The 21,860-nt window shown below is 34.0% G+C and overlaps 2 protein-coding genes and 1 long non-coding RNA gene across 3 annotated transcripts; 2 read left to right on the top strand and 1 right to left on the bottom strand.

Moving 5' to 3' along the window:
• The first annotated feature begins 3,881 nt into the window (after positions 1-3,881).
• Positions 3,882-7,662, top strand: TMN7 (transmembrane nine 7). The gene is made up of 7 exons (XM_039043041.2): positions 3,882-4,174; positions 4,971-5,135; positions 5,253-5,362; positions 5,505-5,613; positions 5,713-5,825; positions 5,947-6,097; positions 6,180-7,662. Exons 1-7 carry the CDS (start codon positions 4,049-4,051, stop codon positions 7,335-7,337), a joined length of 1,932 nt encoding a protein of 643 aa, XP_038898969.1. The 5' UTR covers positions 3,882-4,048; the 3' UTR covers positions 7,338-7,662.
• A 3,931-nt stretch (positions 7,663-11,593) lies between these two features.
• LOC120086906 (uncharacterized) lies at positions 11,594-13,441 on the top strand. Its single transcript, XR_005484376.2, has 4 exons — positions 11,594-12,502; positions 12,581-12,668; positions 12,799-13,057; positions 13,166-13,441. It is a non-coding gene; the product is annotated as an uncharacterized LOC120086906 (long non-coding RNA).
• A 1,277-nt stretch (positions 13,442-14,718) lies between these two features.
• Positions 14,719-17,926, bottom strand: LOC120084452 (CA-responsive protein). The gene is made up of 6 exons (XM_039040234.2): positions 17,064-17,926; positions 16,090-16,142; positions 15,789-15,876; positions 15,612-15,710; positions 15,136-15,263; positions 14,719-15,048 (listed from the first exon to the last, which is right to left on the bottom strand). The coding sequence occupies exons 1-6, from the start codon at positions 17,697-17,699 to the stop codon at positions 15,012-15,014; spliced, it is 1,041 nt and encodes a 346-aa protein (XP_038896162.1). The 5' UTR covers positions 17,700-17,926; the 3' UTR covers positions 14,719-15,011.
• Positions 17,927-21,860: the final 3,934 nt, after the last annotated feature.

Raw genomic sequence — 21,860 nt, 5'->3', positions numbered from 1 at the left:
ACATTGATGCAGTGTTGAAGTTATCACCCCATTTCCATGAATCTAAGGGCGACCTAGTAATACCTTATAAGTGGTCCTTGAGTCTATGACATGAAACAATATGTTGGCCTTCAGGTCGCCAATGATGAATTCTAAGCGTATCATACCTATCACTCTTTGGGTGCCTTGATTGAAAGCCTTGCATTACTAACTTGTTGTTTGACAGTTCTTCCATCAGGATGCCTGATTGCTTCATAGTTGATGTAGGCATTATATTGATGCTGATCCATTATCAATAAGAATTTAACCAACCCTCTATTCTCAAATGTATCCTGAGATGTACAAAGGCCTATTATGAAACTTTGATCCTAACAACAAATCTTTATCTGAGAGGCCTATGGACATTGTTGGGGTTGAATCCCTAAATCTCGTGGGTCTTGTAGTTTGTAATTGTAATGTATAAATAATTTATTTATTTAATAAAATATGAGGTATTTTATTTGAAATTTAGTAGCATTAACCCAAAAAACCAATAAACTAACGTCCGAGGTTATCTTTTGTAGCTTAAACATGTATGTAGAGACGTACAGATGGATCGTGTTTAAGTGATAACGTAAATGGTCTGTAGTAGATGGAAAAGGCTGTGTACCTTATCCTGGTGACACTACGAATACGACCCGCTTTGTAGATGTTACAATTTGTTGTAAAGTGCTACAAATGGTTTGATCCTGATCATTCGAGTAGAGAATGTGAGTGTGGGTGTGTTGAGGATGTCCTAAAACTTGTAATTCGTAATATATGAAACATATTCTAATTTCTAATAAAAGTATCATTGAAATTGCATTATGTAATAAAATCCAATAAACGAACTCATGGCTATAGTATGAATACTTTAACTTTATGTAGAGAAATAAAAGATGATCAAGTTATAGTATATAGCCTAAAAAGGTCTATGAGTATATGGATGAGATTTAATACCTCATCAGGTCTATGAGTATATGGATGAGATTTAATACCTCATCCTGGGGACACTATGGATGTGACTCACTTTGTATACTGATACAAATGATGTGATCCCGAAATCGTGCATGTGGAGACATGCGAGTGGGGTTATCCTGAGTTAATTATGAACTCCTGTTTCTTTGGGATCATCCTTTGAACTGCATAGGTGAGAGTAGTTCAACAGCAATGCATAGATAATGTTTGTGTTTTGAGCATAAATATATTATTGGGTTCCAAAAGTCAACTTTCAAGCTAATTTCCCTTAATTTCACAAATCATAAACTTAAAGTATAGCTTATATGATCAGTCTTAAAGATCTTGATTTTTTGTTTTTTTAGTCAAAACGTTTATAGAAGAGATTGTTGGAATAAATATTTCACTACTAGCGTGAGAATAAACATGAAAATGATTGAAAAATTAAAAGAAAACAACAAAATCAAGAAATATAAGAATTTATGTTGGAATAAATCTACTGTGTAAAACGTTGTTACAATCACACCAAATGATTTCTTCAATCCTAATTACAAGAACACTCTCTCAAAACTTTTATTTCATCACCCTTTTTCACACTTTCAAAATAGAGAGTACAAATGGAATTTAACTATAGTGAATACTTAAAGTGTTCATAGTTGGGACAATTTCAAACTAAAGTCATAGACTTCTTTTATAGTGCTCTGAACCCATCGCTTCATTGAACTCTTTCGATATGGGACAAATACTCTTATAATATTTTGCAGAAAACACAACATCCAAAAGAATAATAATAAGTTGATAATTATGTGATGTGAAGCATTTGACTTGAGAAGAGTACTAAGACTTTTTCTCAGGTCAAAAATTTTATGAAAGATATTTAAGATGAGATTACGTTTAACTTATGACATCGGTGACAAAACTAATCTCTTTCGATGTCAAAACTAAAGCTTATGTTCATCCATTCTAGTGGTGGTTGGGAAACGATGGATTTCAAATGATGGACGTTATGATGTCAAAACTAAGTACTTCTCTAAGAATCTTTGAATTTGGAGAAATTTTCAGAAATGTTTACCACAAAACTAAGGCTAAAAAGCTACCTTATGCTTAGTGAGCATCTCCTCTTGTCCTATTCTCAAGAAAAAAGCTAATTATTTCTTAATAATGAGATGGGCATGTGGGTGGCTGTTGCTTTAGCCTGCCTGCCTTTATTTTCACATAATTCTCTGTGTCGTGTTTAAAAAAACAGTATAAATTTAGCCCATGCTCACTTAAACCTCTTATATTTAGAGTGGCCTTCTTGGCTCTTGGGCTTTTCATATTTGATGTAATGGACTTCAATCATCTAAGCCTTTTCATTTATAGAAGCTTGCCATACAAAAACATAAACAAGAGAAAGAAGAGGTTAGCGATCCTAATTATATCATTAATCTTTTAAACGTTTGGATTTAACTTTTGAAATTTGTTTCGAAAAATATTTGTACGCTTTCATCACTAATTTTATGGATGAAAAAGTTTGTATCTAGTTATGGTGAACAAATCTAAACATATAGAAAACAATAATAATAAATATATGCGGCGCATCTGTGAATTATATTAATTGTCGTCTACCTCATTTCAATCTCACGTCCAAATTTTTGTTATTTCATTTATTATTATTTTTATTAACTATAATTCTCCAATTTACTTCTCACTTGTTATTTAGATTTGTTCACTCAAGTAACATATAAGCAAATAAGTACAAACTTTTTTTTGTCTATAAATTTAATGACAAAAATCCTTAAGAATTGTTTTTTTTAATCGAGGGTTTTTAAATGAGATTTTTCAAAATCAGATGACATAATTGAAATTCACTCCATAGTTCAATTGTATTTTATAAATAAATATATATATATATATAATTTAACAAAAAAGAAGTCAAATACAAAATATGAATACATTATAACCATAAAAAAAAACTGTTCATATTCAAAAGTGTTGAAAATCAGTGTAAACTTAATTTCCAGGTAGTTGAATTAATTTTTTTCTTTATTAATGTGAGTGACTTTTGGTTAATGGTAGGATGGTTAGTTTTTCATTTACCTATAAATATTTATAATGTTTTCATTTCAATAAATAACACCCGAAGCATTTGATCTCGTGTTTTTCCTCTTATTTCCATTTTTCCTTTCCTTTTATGTTTTTTCGTTACGAAGAATTTCACACTACAAATTTAATAAATCATTAAAAAAAAAAAAAAACCCTCACTAAGCAAATATCCACCCAGTCAAATACTACATTTACCACATAATGAAATTTCATTGAATCTGCCACATTTACGGTTATCGTTTGACCTTAAACGGTAACGATAACAATAACAATAAATGTCGTAAATTCATACTTTTCATATTATAATAATACATTAACTTTAACTATAACAATAACATAATTTTGAAATGAAACTAATTGATCATCTCATCAATCATTTTGCGTTTTTTTATTACATATTAGGTGGTGGGCTCCACGTATCCATACGAGTACAGAAAACAAGACAAATAATCACATGCATAATTCATCTAATCTACTTTTCAGGTTACTATTCATTTATTACTTTTCTCCAAAGGTAAACATGACCCATAATTCACATTTTATGGAGTAAAAAAATAAATGTTAAATCAGAGAAGTGTGGATTGATTTTTAAATAAAAAAAAATTATTTGTTTTTCTTCCACTCAAAAGCATTCCAAATGGAAAAAAGTTAAAATTTATATTTTGAAAATGAGAAAAAAAAGCCCCCAAAATGAGTTGCATTTTTTTTTTTTATTATTATTAAATGAGTTGCAAAGATTTAAAATGAAGAAAACGAACAAAATTACCTCTTTATTTTATTTTTTCCCCCAAGAAGCAAAATTAGTTTTAAACCTTATCCTTAATCATCTATAATTACAACCTTTATTTATTTAATAAACATCTCTCTTTTTCTAACACCCCCCTTCACAACATCCTCCCAATTCTCGAGTGGAAAAATAGCATCGCTCAACCCTCAGGCCTCCAAACCCAGAGCCTCCGTCGTCCTGGTCGTCGCCGTCGAGACCTCCTCCGTACTCCGTCATCGGAAAATGAAGAAGGCCGGCAAGGTTCCGTTACCTTCACCAAATCTCACCACCGTTTTCCTCGTCCTGCTTCTTATATCCTCCGTCCACTCCTTCTACCTCCCCGGCGTCGCTCCTCGGGATTTCCAGACTGTACGTTATGAATTCGATCACTTCATCTTAATGTTTGTTTTCTTTCTTGTGTTTCTTCAACTTTCTGTTGCTTTTCCTATTGAAATGTTTTTACGATCTGTGCTCCGGGGAGTTGTTGCAATTCTTGGTAGTTCGTACTGCGGGTCAGTCGGATCTAGGTTTCTGGTGCTTGATCTGTTCTTGAATAGCCCATGTACTCTTCATAATGCTGTATCGAGAGATTTCTATACATCATTGGATGCTGTGTTCTGTTTACAGTGTTCAATTATGTGTTAATTGAAGGGAAAACGTATCATATCTGTTCACTCCACTGCAATGAAACGTAGGAGTGATGCCGCATTATGTGTAAACGTATTGTGGTATTCGTGCCTGACATTTGAATCGCTTCAAATTATACTCGCTACCGTGTTTTACTACTCAATTCCAAACCATATCGGTCGAGTAAAATGGTCAAATACTGCTATAAGCGTTGTGCACGCTATGTGTTCAGTTTTCCAACACTGTAAAGTTTCTTATCGTAGTATGTTCAGGTTGCTTAAGTAGTTAAAAGAGAGTTCATGTCGGCGTTCAAATATACAGGCACCATTATATTGTCTGTTTTATAACCGACTTCTGATTGATGTGCCCACTGCTGTTAACGATCTAATGTTACTTAAGTTTTTATCTACTTGAGTTCTAGAACTGTATATATCTTACTAATTCTCACGTCTGACCTTTTTTTCTACCTTGCATCTGTTATCATGTGTTCAATTCATATGAATTGATGGGAATGGCAATTTTTTTGGTCTTTCAACAGGGTGATAGTCTTCCTGTCAAAGTGAACAAATTATCATCCACAAAAACACAGCTCCCATATGATTACTACTATTTAAATTATTGCAAGCCCAAAGAAATCACTAATAATGCAGAAAACTTGGGAGAAGTTCTCCGAGGTGACCGCATTGAGAATTCTGTCTATACTGTGAGTATCTTGCCTATTTTTAGAAGCAATCCAAATATTGTACAGATTCTCCATCTAAAATGAAGTAACTGTACTTTATTTGTTTACCCGTCTTTAATGTTCTTAATATTTCCCCAGTTCAAAATGAGGGAGGAACAGTCTTGTACTGTTGTCTGCAGAGTTACTCTTGATGCTGACTCTGCAAAGAATTTCAAGGAGAAAATTGATGACAAGTATCGAGCAAACATGTAAGTTTCAAATGTAAACCTCTATGTCTATGTGTTTAATGGTTTTTTGTTATGAGTTTTGAGTTTTTACTGTGAAATTTAAAGTTAGACTTTGTACTTTTTCATTGTTCTTACAATGAGATGCCCTCCCATGGATATGTAGGATCTTGGATAACCTTCCTGTTGCCGTTCTTCGTCAAAGGATGGATGGAAATCCATCAACAACTTACGAACATGGTTTCCTTGTTGGATTTAAAGGGAATTATGCTGGGGTATGACTATGATGGCAGTTAAAAAATGAAGTTTTCAGTTTGTATTTTTCTTTAGCCTTTATATTTTCATTAATATACTTCTTCCTTTTCCCTTCACAGAGCAAAGAGGAAAAATATTTTATTAACAATCACTTGAGCTTTAGAGTCATGTATCACAAGGACCCTGACACCGATCTGGCTCGAATTGTGGGTTTTGAGGTTACTCCTAACAGGTTTTTCTTTTTGTTTGCTCTTGCATGTCAATTTTTACTTTTTCTATGTATCAAGGTCATGCATATATATATATAAAATCAGTACAGTAGCGTAATTTCTCTTCCTCATTGTTTTGAACAGTATTAATCATGAATATAAGGAGTGGAACGACAAGAACCCACAGCTACTTACGTGTAATAAGGACACAAAAAATTTAATTCAAGGCAGCACTGTTCCCCAAGAAGTTGACACTAACAAGGAGATTGTGTTTACATATGATGTTTCATTCAAGGTACGGTTTTCACAAATCCTTGATGTACCTTAACTGTTCCTCTGATATTGCAGTTATAAACTGGGTCCTGATCTTTCCCCAGGAAAGTGATATTAAATGGGCTTCTCGGTGGGACACTTACCTTCTCATGAATGACGATCAAATTCACTGGTTCTCCATTATAAACTCTCTGATGATTGTTCTCTTCCTCTCTGGCATGGTGGCCATGATCATGATGAGAACTCTGTATAGAGATATTGCCAACTACAATCAGTTGGATGCCCAAGATGAGGCTCAAGAGGAAACAGGATGGAAGCTTGTGCACGGAGATGTGTTTAGACCGCCCATCAATTCTGGTCTATTGTGTGTTTATATTGGCACGGGTGTTCAGATCTTCGGAATGACACTTGTAACTATGATATTTGCTCTGCTGGGTTTCTTATCTCCTTCCAACAGAGGAGGGCTAATGACTGCCATGGTCCTTCTGTGGGTTTTCATGGGTTTATTTGCTGGCTATTCATCAGCTCGTTTGTACAAAATGTTCAGGGGAACTGAATGGAAGAAGATTACGTTGAAAACGGCCTTTATGTTTCCTGGTATTCTTTTTTCGATCTTCTTTGTCCTCAATGCCCTGATCTGGGGGGAGCAGTCATCTGGGGCAGTGCCATTTGGAACAATGTTTGCTCTTTTCTGCTTGTGGTTTGGTATATCAGTACCACTGGTGTTCGTTGGCAGTTACTTGGGCTTCAAAAAGCCAGCAATTGAAGATCCTGTGAAGACAAACAAGATTCCTAGGCAGATACCCGATCAAGCATGGTACATGAAGCCAGTCTTCTCCATACTCATTGGGGGTATTCTTCCATTTGGGGCCGTCTTTATCGAGCTCTTCTTCATCTTGACATCGATATGGCTCAACCAATTCTATTACATATTTGGCTTCCTCTTCATTGTATTTATCATCCTTCTGATTACTTGTGCGGAGATAACAATTGTGCTGTGCTACTTCCAGTTGTGCAGTGAAGATTACCACTGGTGGTGGAGATCGTACTTGACTGCTGGCTCCTCCGCGCTATATCTTTTCCTCTACTCAGTATTCTACTTCTTCTCCAAGTTGGAAATCACCAAGTTCGTTTCGGGGATTCTCTACTTCGGTTACATGGTTATCGTTTCATATGCATTCTTTGTCTTGACAGGAACCATTGGCTTTTATGCTTGCTTCTGGTTTGTTAGAAAGATTTACTCTTCCGTGAAGATCGACTGATTTGCTGCTTTTGACTCAGAAGTTGTTCAGTTCAGACCATATGAATCAACGAATTAAACGGGAAGAACCGGAAAGATGAGAAAAGTTCGAATTCGAATTCGATTGGCCTTTTATTTGGATATTCAGTGGGGATTATTTACTCGTCTCTCAGTCAATTCCCTTTTTATGGTAGGAGTGTAGGTACTCTCTTATGTCTTTTTCTCCTCCCTCCTTCCCTTACACTATTGTTAAGAGTTATGAATCTGTTCTATGGTGTACAAGAAACAGGGATGGTGATTTTGGAGCTTTTTGTGGTCATAATATGAATAATTTTACTGATACCAAATTTTCATCTTTTTATGTGAGTGCATCTTTTTATCCTTCTTATTGTTGGTTGTATTTATGAATGCTGTGTAGCGATTGCTAGCTATCATGTCTATTTAAAATGAGACTTTTCATATATATTGAGACTATGATGGCAGTTATATATATTGAGACTTTTCATAGTGTAGTTAAAATTGCACTATTATTTTGTTGGTTAACATTTCATACAAGGACTTGGTTGAAAAAAATGTATGGACGAAGTTAGAAAAAGAAAACCAAAATATCATAGAGGTCTATCCAATTTGGATTTTGTTTTATGTTTTCAATCAATATGTGTTTAGTTGACAATCTAAATTTTGTTTTTGATCCAAACAGTATCTTTTGTTTCTGATCCAAATAGTGAAAATTTTGAAAAAATATTTTTATGTTTTCTTTGTTTCTAGATTTTGAATTTTAAAATTTAGAAGGTAGAATTATATTAAATAAAAATAAAAATATTTAATAGTAATATTGTGATGTATTAACTCAATTCATTTTTTTTAAAAATTGAAACATATATTATGTAATGTATTATAAAGTATAAAATTTGTTAACATAAAACATAATTATAATGGTTTATTGTCAATTTTTATTTAGTGTGCAACTACAATTAGTTTTTATGATTTTAGTTATGAATTTGCTAATAAATGCATATATGAAAATATGAAATACATCTATGTTTTCGTTAAATCCATTGCTTTTAAATTTCTATTTTTAGATTATCTATTAAATGGTTTAAATTATTTATTAAGCTTTTATTATTATTATTATTATTATTATCTGTAGCAAAGCATAAACTAGAAACATTATGAAACCTATTCGTAGCAATACGTTATCATGTATTTTGATTTTCTAAAAGTGGGTTTTCTAAGTTATTGCTTAATTGATATTATTGTTACTATTATTTTGACTTTATAAAATTATCGATCTTGAATTTTGGATTTTTTTTTAAAAAATAATGTTTTAAAATAAATAATGACAAAAATAGGGTTGGGGGAAAGTATTCCAAAAAATTGGTGTTTAAATCGTGTATCGGGTACACGATAAGACCTAAATCGTGTACCAGCTACACGATTCCCTAGCCACCTGACACGCCCAGTCTGGCGTGGCAGTCATTCAGGTTTGACTGAGGGAATCGTGTATCGGATACATGATTACCCTAAGTCGTGAACCCTTTAAAAGCTTCGCCTGACCCTTCTTCTTCCTCACTGAAACGCCTGTTCTTATTCCCTACCGCCGTTTTCCCTCACCGAAACCATCGATCCCTCATTGAAACCATCGTTGATTTTCCTCACCGAAGCCTCTATTTCACTGAAATCTTCCACGATTTTGCTCGACTTTCAGTCCTCCATTTGATCTTTACTGAATCTAGCGGTCGTGTTGCTCGATTTTCCTACATTTTTTGCTGTCGAATTTTGCTTGGTATATTTCTTTCTCTAGTTGGGCTGATCTGTATTTATATGTATGTTTTTGTATGTTTTTGGGTTGAATTTTGCTTGGTATATTCCTACATTTTTGTATAGTTTATGTATGTATAGTTTATGTATGTATAAATAGTTATAGTTTATGTATGTATAGTTTATGTATGTATAAATAGTTATAGCTCATGTATAGTTATAGTTTATGTATGTATAAATAGTTATAGTTTATGTATAGTGTATTCTATAGTTTATGTTGTATAGTGTATTATATAGAAATCTTATATGTATAGCTTATTTATGATTTAGTTTATATGTGATTGATTTAACATATTTTTTTGTCAACTATAACAGTTGAAAAAAACATAATAAATATGTTGATGCGTCATGAAGATTTAGTAATTCTTGAACCTGGAAATGATGGAGATAGTGACATCAACGTTGAAGTGGATGAATTGTTTGGAAACGACGGTAGTGGTGAACAAGATCTTGAGTTGGTACTGTCAGAAATGTTCAACCAAATAGATTGAGAAATGACAAATTCAACGTTTGAACTAGGGTCTACTTTGGAAAAAAGGAATGTAGGAATAGATAACTGTAGTTTAATACAGAAGGGAATATTATTTAATACCAAAGAAGATTTATAGCTTGCTATAAAAAAAATATTGTGTGACGAACACTACGAAATTGTCGTAATGGAATCAAATCAGGACCTTTGGTATGTTAAATGTAAATCTTGGAGTGACGGGTGTGCTTGGAGGCTACGAGCATGTCGGCACAAAAGTCATGGGATGTTCGAAATCACAAAACTTCAAGGAGAACACTCATGTTTGTTTTCAGAGTTGATATAGGATCATTCAAAGGATTCAAATTTCATGAGTATCGAAATTCAGAATTTGGTTAGAGCTGATCCTGGAGTACCTGTGGCCATACTTCAAGAAGTCATTAAAAGACAATATGGTTATAATGTCAATTATAGACGGGTGTGGTAAGCCAAGAGAAAAGCGTTAATTGCTGTGTTTGGCAACTGGGAGAAATCATATTTGGAGCTTCCGTATTGGCTGAGTGTTGTTGTTCATTACAACCCAGGAACACGAGCAGGTTTTTCCTTCCCTTTTGGACGAGTTTTTTGGTCTTTTGGTCCAGAGAATGGTTTAACCATTGTAGGCCATTAATACAGATTGATGGAACTCATCTATACGGAAAGTATAAGGGGAAATTATTGTCAGCCTTATCTGTTGATGCAAACGGACATATATTTCCCCTTGCTTTTGCTATCGTAGAAGGTGAGAATTCGTCCAGTTGGTCATGGTTTTTGTGGGCATTGCGTGAATATGTTACCCAAAGAGAGGGTATTTGCTTGATTTCTGACAGACATAAGGGCATTCTTGTTGCAATTAATAATGAAGAACCCAGAGCGTACCACCGATATTGTCTTCGCCATGTTGCCAGTAATTTCAATACAAAATACAAATCGAAGCAATTAAAAAATTTGGTATTTAAGGCCGAAAATCAACACCAAAGGCGTAAGTTCATTCGATGCATGAAAGAATTGAAACAATTGCACCCTGAATGTCTTGAATTTTTTTCAGACATTGACTTAGAAAAATGGACACAGTCACATGACGGTGGGTACTGCTATGGGTGGATGACCAACAATGCAGCTGAATGCATGAACGACGTTTTTAAAGGTGCTAGAATGTTACCCATTACTTCTTTGGTTAGGCTAACATTCTATCTTTGGTTAGGCTAACATTCTATCGCACAATATTGTATTTTGAACGCCGGAGACAAGAAATCAGTGAAGCACTCGATCGTTAGGATATATATACAGAATATGCCCTAAAGAAACTGAAGAGGTGGGAAAAACGAGCATCGACACATACGGTAACATCCATTGATAGGGAAAGTCAAACTTTCGAAGTACAAACTGGCATAAATATGATTTCTCCCTACAAAGGACAACACACCCAAGTTTTAAGCTTGAAAGAAGGGACATGTTCTTGCAATAAGTGGCAATCATTCAAGATTCCATGCTCTTATGTAATTGCAGTTTGTAATTACATGCGTATGACATACCTACCACTTATTGATGAATGCTACAAATTGTCCAATTTCAAGCGTTGTTACGAAGGCCGCTTCCATCCAATTCAACACCTAGATTATTGGCCAGAATTAAGAAGTTCGTCCAAATATGGACTTACTCAGAGAACAAGGTCGGCCAAAAAGTACACGAATTCATAATGAAATGGACTAGAGAGAAGCAAGCCAAAAAGTGCGATGTACAATTTGTAAAAGAGAAGGACATAACAGACGCACTTGTCCACACCGTACACTGGGTGCTTCGTCGTCTTCGGGTCATTAGGATTTTTATTTTTATTTTTTTTACTTGTATTCTTTATGTATTTATAATTTTCATGTAATTGTATATTTCATGAATTTGTATTCTTTGTGTAAATAATAAATTTTCATGTATTTGTATTCTTTATGTATTTATAATGAATTTATGTAATGAATTTATTTAATAAACTTATTTCATGTAATTGTATTTTCTTATGTACTTTTTATGTATCTTTTATGTTATCGATTTTATTATGTAATATAATTTGAACTTTTTAGGTAATGGAGCCTGATCCTTCTAATCCTGTCCAATTGTACCAACAAAACACGCATCGTTCACAGGCGGTATAGGATAGTTCATCCACTATAGTGTTTGAGTTGTTGGAGGAGGGAGGCGACTGCACAGAGTACTATTCCATTTGATCATCGCATCATTCCATACGTTCAGAAGGCGGGTTTTCTTGGGGTTGCAAGATTGGTTTCATCCAGCTTGATTGGCACCTGATTACTGCTCTGGAGACCAGAGACCCACACATTTCACCTACCCTGTGGGGAATGCACAATTACGCTACAGGATGCCGCCGTACAATTTGAGTTAAGAATGGACGGGCAACCACTGACAAACTCACTACAGTATGATTGGAAGAACGTCTGTGAAGAGCTCTTAGGCGTTCTACCAGAGGATCTGAAGGGATTAAGATTGAGTATCCCTTGGTTGGCGTCCCAGTTTCCTGAATTATCTCCCGATGCCGACGACATCAGCGTACGTAGGTACGCATGAGCATACATCATGCAGCTTATTGGAGGATTTTTATTTGCCGACAAGTCAAATACTCTGGTGCATCTCATGTTCCTCCCATATTGTCTGATTTCGAGCACGCTGGTACGTACTCGTGGGGTGGTGCATGTCTTGCATGGTTGTAAATTTTGTCGGGTTTCCAATGCACAAGCATTGGAAATAGCGGGGCCACTGATACTATTACAAGTGTAGACTTATAATCGATTTCCAATCGTAGCACCACAAGTCCAACTACAGGCCCCAGATCATCGGCCACTTAGTGCCAGGTATTATTTTATTTATATATTTATTTTGTTACCGTTTTATATAAGAATATAAATTAATTATATTTTTTATAATTTTAGATGGACTGGTGTATTAGCTGACTCTGAACAGTCAGCAAATATGTTACTCGTGTACAGGAAAACATTCGACATGCTGACGCCCAATCAGGTAGTAAATATATATATAAATGAATATTTAAAATTTTTTATATTATACTTATTATTTTTTTTTGTCAAGTTATTTGAACGCCATACTCACAGATTTGGTCATCCTTACCTGATTATTGTTGTGATGGTAGACATTTCGGGATGCGACAAACGATACCTTCGTTGTTCTATACACTTCCAGAACTACACCAGATCGATTTAAGAGGTAAGCACGACCAAGACTGGCGTCAAATCCATGCGGAGTATTTATCCTACTAGCATGGACGGCGTGATCGTTGTGCACAAGGAGAATTAACAGATGGGCCAGTTGTATCAGACGACTACTTTCCTCGGTACAATTCGATCACGAGGCGATTTATCTCACCAGACGGCGCTTACTATTATTGCATGGTAAGATATTTCAAATCAGACATTTTCCATATATATAATATGAATATTGTTTAATATTTTTTTTTATTCTACCGAATAATTTTATCGACGATATTCAACAATATTCAGTGCAGAACAACCTTCCAGAATTGGGTTCAATGTGTCAGCAAACATTGATGAACGTAGAAAGTATTATTCAACAAACAAGACGACTCAATGTTGTTGACACCGATCGAAGACGTATTCGTCATAGAGGACAACGACAACGACAACGACAACGGGGTGAACCTAATTTAGAGGGACACGAAAACAACCCCATGAGGAGTAAGGGCCAGGGGGGTCGTTTTTAAATCTCATATTATATCATTTTCAAATTGCAAATCTCAAAAGAACTAATTGTAAATATTATTTAATATCATGATTTTTTTTTTAATATGAGTGTAAGATATTTTCATTGTAGATTAAATATATAATCAAGTTTAATAATGAAAGAATTAAGTTTAACCATTAAAAAAAATTTATAAGCAACAATGAAGGAATTAAGTTTTAACAATTAACTTTAAAAAAAAAAATTATAAGCGAACTCGTGTACCAGGTACACGAGTTCGCTTGACCGGTCAACTAGTCAACTGACCACGTCAGCTGACTGAAATAAATGGTATTCGTGTACCCAGTATACGAGTATGCCACATGGAAATCGTGTACCGGGTACACGATTTCACTACCTAAATCTGTCTATACTTTCCCAAAACACATATTTTTGAAATTACTTCCCCCAACCCTATTTTTGTTATTATTTATTTAAAAATATTATTTTTTAAAAAAATTCTGAATTTTGAATAGTGAATTTTTCAGGGCTGCTTTCAGGCCAATTCTATTTTATGTTTTTAGAGGTTAGTGAATATGCACTTTGGTATACAACTTAAACTTAAAAACATTTTTAATTCTATTAGTGTATTCCGATTTTGAATTTAAATTTTAAAATACAAATAATATTAAAAGAACTTATAAAAATATAATATGTTAAGTTATAAATTCAATTCTTTTTAAAAATTAAAATATATTATATAATATATTCTAAATTATATATATTACAAAATAGTAATCATACAATTTTTTTTTGAAAATAAACCAAGTTATTAAATTAATTAATCATATTTAGTAACTATAATTAATTCTATGATTTGGCCCATTTTGAACAATTATTTAAATTTGATTTCTGAATCTACTAACAAATAAATATATATATATATATGAAAGCATGAAATGAGTCCAAACTGTAAATGTCTTATTTTCTCAAAACAGAAATCATATTGAGAAAAAGAAAATGTAATTCATTGTTTGCATTAAAAAGAGTAATATTTCTACAACTGATTCATTAATTTATTCTATTATCACACTCAATGCACAATTATCAACTTGAGCACAACCGGATGATTACGACAACTACTTCCTCTAAAAATTGATTCAAACTCTTCCTCACATGAGTAAAAGAAAAGAAAAGAAAGTCAAATACGTAATTCACGAAAATATGTTAAGATGCAAATTTAGTCCTTATGCTTTGATATCGTAAGAATTATTTATGAGAGTTTTCATCAAACTGTAGAGACTAACTTACAACTCTCTCCAAATTATATAGACCGAAATTTACAGTGCAACCAAAAGGAAATGCAGCATCAGGATTTCTATAGAAACGTATTGAAACTTTATCATTGACAAAATCAATAGTCAGTGATTCATTACAACTACAGGCATCTGATGGTACTTTAAAAAAAAATCCCTAATGTGATTGACCAACTTCCCTAAAATCCTAACTAGTAGAGAGAAAAGAAGGTATATTTACTTGAGCAAAATCAAGAAGCAGCAGGCAGTTAACAAAATTCCTGCTAGGTACAAAGTGTTCTATTTTTGGATTTACATGCTGCAAATCTGATCTTTTGTTACAAGAAAACCAAGAGGAAACTCATCACTTGTATCAGCTTGAGCATGATCTCAGTTTCCCATTCTTTTGCCTGCATGAATATTTGGAAGGGTACCACTGTTACTAAGGCCTCGTCTATTACAAACAATGAACTACTAGAGAGATGATGATGTCTTACCAAAACGAATCCTTTTTTTCTTGTGCTAATAGTTCTTCAAACGATATGTCGGTAAACTCAGAATCGATCTTTTCCGTTGGCTTCTCAGATTTTTGTATCAACTCCATGCAGGTACCGATTTCTAGCATCTGGAAGATCATAAGGTACAGAGAAACATCAAGTCTGGCTGTTGCATTATTTTCAATAACAATTTCAAGTGTGTATGTAATAGAAAGAGAGAGAGAGAGAGAGAGAGAGCAAAAAGAAGGGAAGAAGATATCCATCTGATAACTTCATTGGACATTTTCAACTATTATGGGAAAAGGGAGACGAAGTAGTGAATTTGATAAAGTGAACTTACAAAGGGCATTAACTATAAATGGGGGATGGGATTCAGAGGCTACAACAGACCAGCAAGTGTACTTCCCAATTTCTAGGAAGCATCGGTAGCGAAAAAAGGAGTAAACGAAGCAAGAACCTAAAGGTAAAAGTAATACCTTTTTGTATGCTGGAGACAGTTTAAGCTGTTGTTGAAGCCAGTTATACACAAAGGTGTCCTCCTCTAGTCTCTTCTGTTCCAATTCTAACTTGTATATCTAAGGCAACAACAGATCAACAAATTTGAGTAGATGAAACTTTTGGCAACAAATATCAAGATATATCATGTCACAAACCTGCTGTTGAAGGCGATCGAATGAGGATCTATCTGCCTTGTAAAGCAGAGCTTTCGTTATGGTGAACTTTCGGTGGATAACATCAGCTCTGTCAGTAGAAAAAGTGTATATAGTTGGGAGTGGAATAACTTAAGAAGGGCAAAAAATCTTAGAGATAACCTAACATACGTTAATCATACTTAACAAGAAGTTGAAGATATTACATATATATTAACTCCAAAAGGAAAAAGTCTATACAAATTTGACACAGTAAGAGTCAAGAGAGACACTATTATGGTTGAAGCAAAGATATGAAGCATACTTGTGCTGCAGCTTGCTTCTAGCATTAATTAAGCAGTTGGCGAATTGTCGAACCTGCATTTGAAAGGAAAACAGAAATACATTGCAGTGCTTCAGTGCTTAGAATTCAACCCCCTATCAGTCTCAATTCTAACAAACTAGCGACACAAAGCCATCGATATCGGAAAAGTTATGGATACAGGGTTGGGTCCAATTTTTGGGCTTGAGCTGCTAAAAACTCCATACTCATCAGCTAAAAGCAAGAATTCTCACAGACCAAAGTCTAACCATCTAAATCATATGGTATAGAGTAAGCTGATCTCTAATGGAAACTCGATCAACTACAATCGTTCTAGATAGAGTTGTTATTCAATGAAGTCCAGGAATTATTAGCAATGTTACTGTATGTCTGCTATTAGGCAATCTTGCAATACATTACTTACCCTCACGATCTTTCTCAAACATATGAGAACTGACATTTCAAAGGAGCTTCAAGCTAAAATTATGTCAAGGAAGATAAATTAAGCGGGTTGTATTACACATACACACACATATATAGGCAGGATTGCACCAGAAGATAAAGGAGATTAATGACCAAGTCCAAACAAACCAATGAAAACTAAAGATTCAAATATTTTTTAAAATGGGCTGCGATTGGCTAACCGGCGACTAAAAATGAAAATTTCGGCTGACATGAACATTAGGTTAGGACTAGGACCATTTTGCGTCACACCGTTAAGTGTGCTATGACATCGTTAGTGTTTTAGGAGTGCATCATTCCACATTAACATGGCTGGAATTGGGTCATTTGTATAATAGGGCAATGAGATGCTAATGGCAGAGTCAAGCCGTAGTAGAAGAACTGCCGCAGAAACTCTAATTGAAACACAGACAGTAACAGAAATGGAGGTTGCAGGACATTCAACAAACACTGAACGAAGATTACAACTAAAAGAAGAAAATACGATTCATAAGAAATAAGAAAGAATACAGAACCTGAGCCAATGTCAATTCCTTTGATTCCTGACACTTCATTAGTTCATCATACTGCCGTTTAATCTTCCTTTGAATCACACTAGTAGACGATGTAAATGGATACAACAAAGTCAATTCCTGCTCAGAACCAGTTCCAACATCCGTTCCCCAATTTTCACTCTCATCTCCAGCTTGCGAATTCGCCCTCTTCTTCTTTGCCCTCTTCTTCTTCCTCTTTCCCCCTTGCTCCTGACCAGAATCCCCAAATTCCTTGTTCAATCCAACACTCTTCAAATCTAGGTCACCACGGCCCTCTTCAACAAAGAAACTTGCCCATTTTGGAGAATCCGGCGGTAAGATCTCAAAGAGAAGCGAATGAGTCAAACAAGTCCGGTCAGTTCCATTGCCACAATCCGCCACAGAATTCCCAATATCAATTCTCTCAGGCTCAATCGGCTCACTGATTAGTTGCTGTTGCTGTTCAAACTCGATTTTCTTCACCCTTTTGTAAATAGAAAATGATAAAACAAGGACGGAGAAGGTGAAGAAGACGAAAAAGCATAATAACAACATGGGTATGTCTCCTTCAGAGAAGTTAGTAATTCGAAATGGGAAATTGGGGAAGAAACGGGACAAATATGAGTGTAAAGCCGCCATTGGAGGGCATCAACAGAGAAAAAAATTGAAGAAAAAGAAAAAGAGCAAAAAAAAAGGAAAACCCAACAGAGAGAGAATGGAAAAGAGACGATTGAATCGGGGTGGAGTTCGGATTTGAAGCTGAAAGAGGATAAATTCAGTTGCTTCTTCAGTGAAATGGGTGTGAAGAAGAATCTTTGAAACAAAATAAAAATCTCCCTTTTGTTGTGAAATCAAGGGCACGAAATAGATAGAGAAAACATAATATAATAATAAATAAACATAATATAATAATAAAATAAAGTAACTAAACTTATGAAAAATTAATAATACTAAAATTTAGTAGAAATTTGAGGTTGATTTTTTACCATTGTATATGATTTTAAGATTCACCAATGTCACTCTTTATAAGCAAATTGACAAGTAGGATGTGGTTTTAGGACACTAAGCATTGAGATCTATTTTTTATAATATTTATAATACTCTTCTTATATGGTTATATATATATATATATATATGAAATATGTCTTGTTAAAATCTTACTAGGAAAAATCTAATGAAAAAAAAAAACTAAAGGAAACAAAATACATATTTCATATAATATATACTCCCAAAAGAATACAATATATATACTTCCCTTGTGAAAACATCACTTAAGATCTCTGAGTCATCACATTCCAATGTTGTGCACCAATTTTTCAAAAGTTGCGGTTGGTAATGCCATTGCAAATAAGCCCGTCAGGTTATCCTTCAAACAAATTTTTTGTATGGTGATGTCATTTTTTTCAAGATCATGAGTGTAGAAAAGTTTCAGTGAAATATGCTTTGTTCTATCTTCTTTAATATATCCTCATTTGATTTGGGTTATGTTAGTTGTGTTGTCTTCGTATAATATCGTTGGAAGATTTTTATTAGAAGACAAGTCACATGTTTCATGAATGTGCTAAGTCATTGATCTTAGCCATACACATTCTCGGCTAGCCTCGTGAATTGCAATAATTTCAACATGATTTGAGGAAGTGCCTGTTATGGTCTATTTCACCGATCGCTATGATATAGCAATTCCTCCATATATGAACAGATAACCTATTTGAGATCTAGCTTTGTGTGGATCAGATAAATATCTAGAATTTCCATAGTCAATTAGGTCAAAATTTGATTTATTTGAATAAAACAAATTCATATTGGTTGTTCCTCGGAGATAACGGAGTATATGCTTAATTTCGTTCCAATGTCTTTTTGTAGGAGAAGAACTATATCTAACTAATAAATTTACTGAAAATGCAATATCTGATCTTGTATTATTAGCAAGATACATAATTGCACCAACTACACTAAGATGTGATACTTTAGGACCAAGAAGTTCTTCATTATTGTCTCAATATCAAAATATATTTTTCTTTATATCTAATGAACGGACTTCCATTGGAATATTTAATGGATGTGCTTTGTCCATATAAAATCTTTTCAAAAATTTTCTTGTACAAGTTGACCGATGAAGAAATATTTCATCTGTTAAATGCTCAATTTGCAAATCAAGGCAAAATTTTCTTTTTTCGAGATTTTTCATCTCAAATTCTTTCTTAAGATATTCTATTTCCTTTGAAAGTTTTTTAGGAGTTCCAATTATATTCAAGTCATCAACATATATAGTTATAATAACAAATCTTGATTGTGATTTCTTTATGAAAACACACTGACATATTATATTATTTTGATATCATTCTTTCAATAAATATCCACTCAGGCGATTGTATCATATCCTTCCTAATTGTTTCAATTCATATAGTGATCTCTGTAACTTTATTTAATAGAATTTATGGGAATTTGATGTTTATATTTCAGGTATATTTAATCATTCTGGGATTTTCATATAAATATCATTATCAAGAGATCCATTAAACATGCTATGACTACAGCCATAAGATGCATATCCAGACTTTCATACACAGTCAGACCAATTAAATATCTTAGTGCAATTGCATCCATCACCGGAGAATATGTCTCCTTATAATCAATACAAGGTATTTGTGAAAAACCTTGTGCAACTAGTCTTGCTTTATATCTTGTGACCTCATTATTTTCATTTATTTTTTCTCACAAATACTCATTTGTATCCCACAGGTTTAACCCCTTCTAGTGTTCGGACTACTGGTTCGAAAACCTACTATTTTGAAAGTGAGTTTAATTCAGCCTCGATTTCTTCTTTCCACTGAGGCAAATCTTTTCTATGTCGACATTCTTCAATAAATTTTGGTTCAGGATCCTCATTTTCAGATATAATATCAAGAGCAATATTATACGGAAAACTTTTGTTAATAACTATATTAGTTCGATTCCATCTTTTTCCTATCATGACATAGTTTATTGAAATCTCATTATTATCTTTAAGTATTTCACCTTCCTCACTAGTTATCTTGAGGATTTCTTCATGGGTATTTACATTATCAACTAAGTCTTTTTTACTATTAATTGTTTTTCATTTTCGAGGATTTTTATCTTTGGAACCTACTGGTTTACCACGCTTCTGGCGTGTTTCCGACTAATTAGTGACAACTTGTTGTGTTGGGATATTAATTTTTTATTGAACATTTGCAGTTGGTATATGTGACTTAGTTACTCTATTTGCATCTATAGATGCATCTGGTAACTGATTTGCTATATTTTGCAAATGAATTATCTTTTTAACTTCAAGTTCACATTGATCTGTATGGAGATCTAAATGAGACAATAACGATGCATTCTATGTAATTTCTTTTTCCAATTTCTTAATTCATCCTCCTAATGTTGGAAAAATTGTCTCATTAAAATGGCAATCAGTAAATCGTGCAGTAAATACATCACCTATCAGGGGCTAAAGATATTTGATAATTGATGGGGAATCATATCCAATATATATTCCTAACCTCCTTTGAGGACCCTGTTGGGATTGGTGTCCTAATTCTCCGAGAGTCTCCTTGTTTGTAATTATACACATTGTTTTATGAATAAAATAACTATAATTTCATTTTGGCATTTACTCATATCCAATAAACAAAGCTCCATGGTTATCTTATGTGAACTTAAGAATGTATATGTGATATACAAGTGGATCATGCCTTAAGTGATAACCTAAATAAGTCTGTAGTATAAGGATTAAGGTGGGATACCTGATCCTAGTGACACTACGGATACGGCCCACTTTGTAGAGGTTTGCAAGTATTGTAAACTATTACAGATGGTAGATCCTGACCACTTATGTGGAGATATGCGAGCGGGGGTGTCCTATACAAAGAGTTTGTGTAAGACTGGACCACTAGATGACTAGACTCTATATATAACAACGTTGATACTGGAGACTTATATCTCACCTAAACGACTATAGGTGACACGACCTCAATCCTGAGAGTTTTAGGAACTCCTATCTTTGAGGGCGGTTCTTTGATTAGTATGGGTGAGAGTGGCTAGATTGCCAACTCAACATGCCTACCTTTTTGGGGACTTATCTGATTTAGGAACTGGGAACTCAATACACAAGATGTAATTCACTCCTTCCCCGAAGCAGGGGTAAGTAGAGAGATTGCTCCCTTAAGGGCTGATTTCGGGGCTTGAACATAGTGGCCACAACTTCTCTTTGGAAGAGAGGACTTATTCATAGTAGAACTATGACTTATGTTCATTAGAGGATTCAATGGTACTTAAGGAGTTAGATGTAACTACAGGGGCATAACATTATTGGCCGATCTGTACTTATGAGCGATTTGTGAAGGGTTATCGCACTGCTGATTGGTTAAGATGGACACATAATATATATGTGGTAAAGAGAGTTCAGCTGTCGGTCTTTAATGGAGTACCTGGCAGTTAATGGATGATGAATCCCGTGACTAAAGAGTTTAGTCAGTTATTCACGTATCGTTGGAGCTTCGAGCTATAGGTCCATAAGGTCTCTATGGTAGCTCAATGGGTTCAAGTTGAGAATTAGTTCTTAGTGTTGATTTGAAATGTTCAAATTGATAAGAGGTAATTCGATTATATATGATATGATCGGTATGATGTACGAGATACATCTAGTGGAGAATTAATATAAATGAGTTTTACATTAAGTGCTATGGAATAGAAAAAGAGCTATGGTTTATATGTTTCATGAGATGAAATATTAAAACTATAGGTTATAAATATGTTATGGTAAGTTAGTTATCATTT

This window comes from Benincasa hispida, chromosome 9, assembly GCF_027475165.1.
Source record: "Benincasa hispida cultivar pf3 chromosome 9, pf3_genome.v1.1, whole genome shotgun sequence".
In the NCBI taxonomy this organism is placed as follows: Eukaryota; Viridiplantae; Streptophyta; class Magnoliopsida; order Cucurbitales; family Cucurbitaceae; genus Benincasa; species Benincasa hispida.
This window is presented reverse-complemented; position numbering and strand designations above follow the sequence as displayed.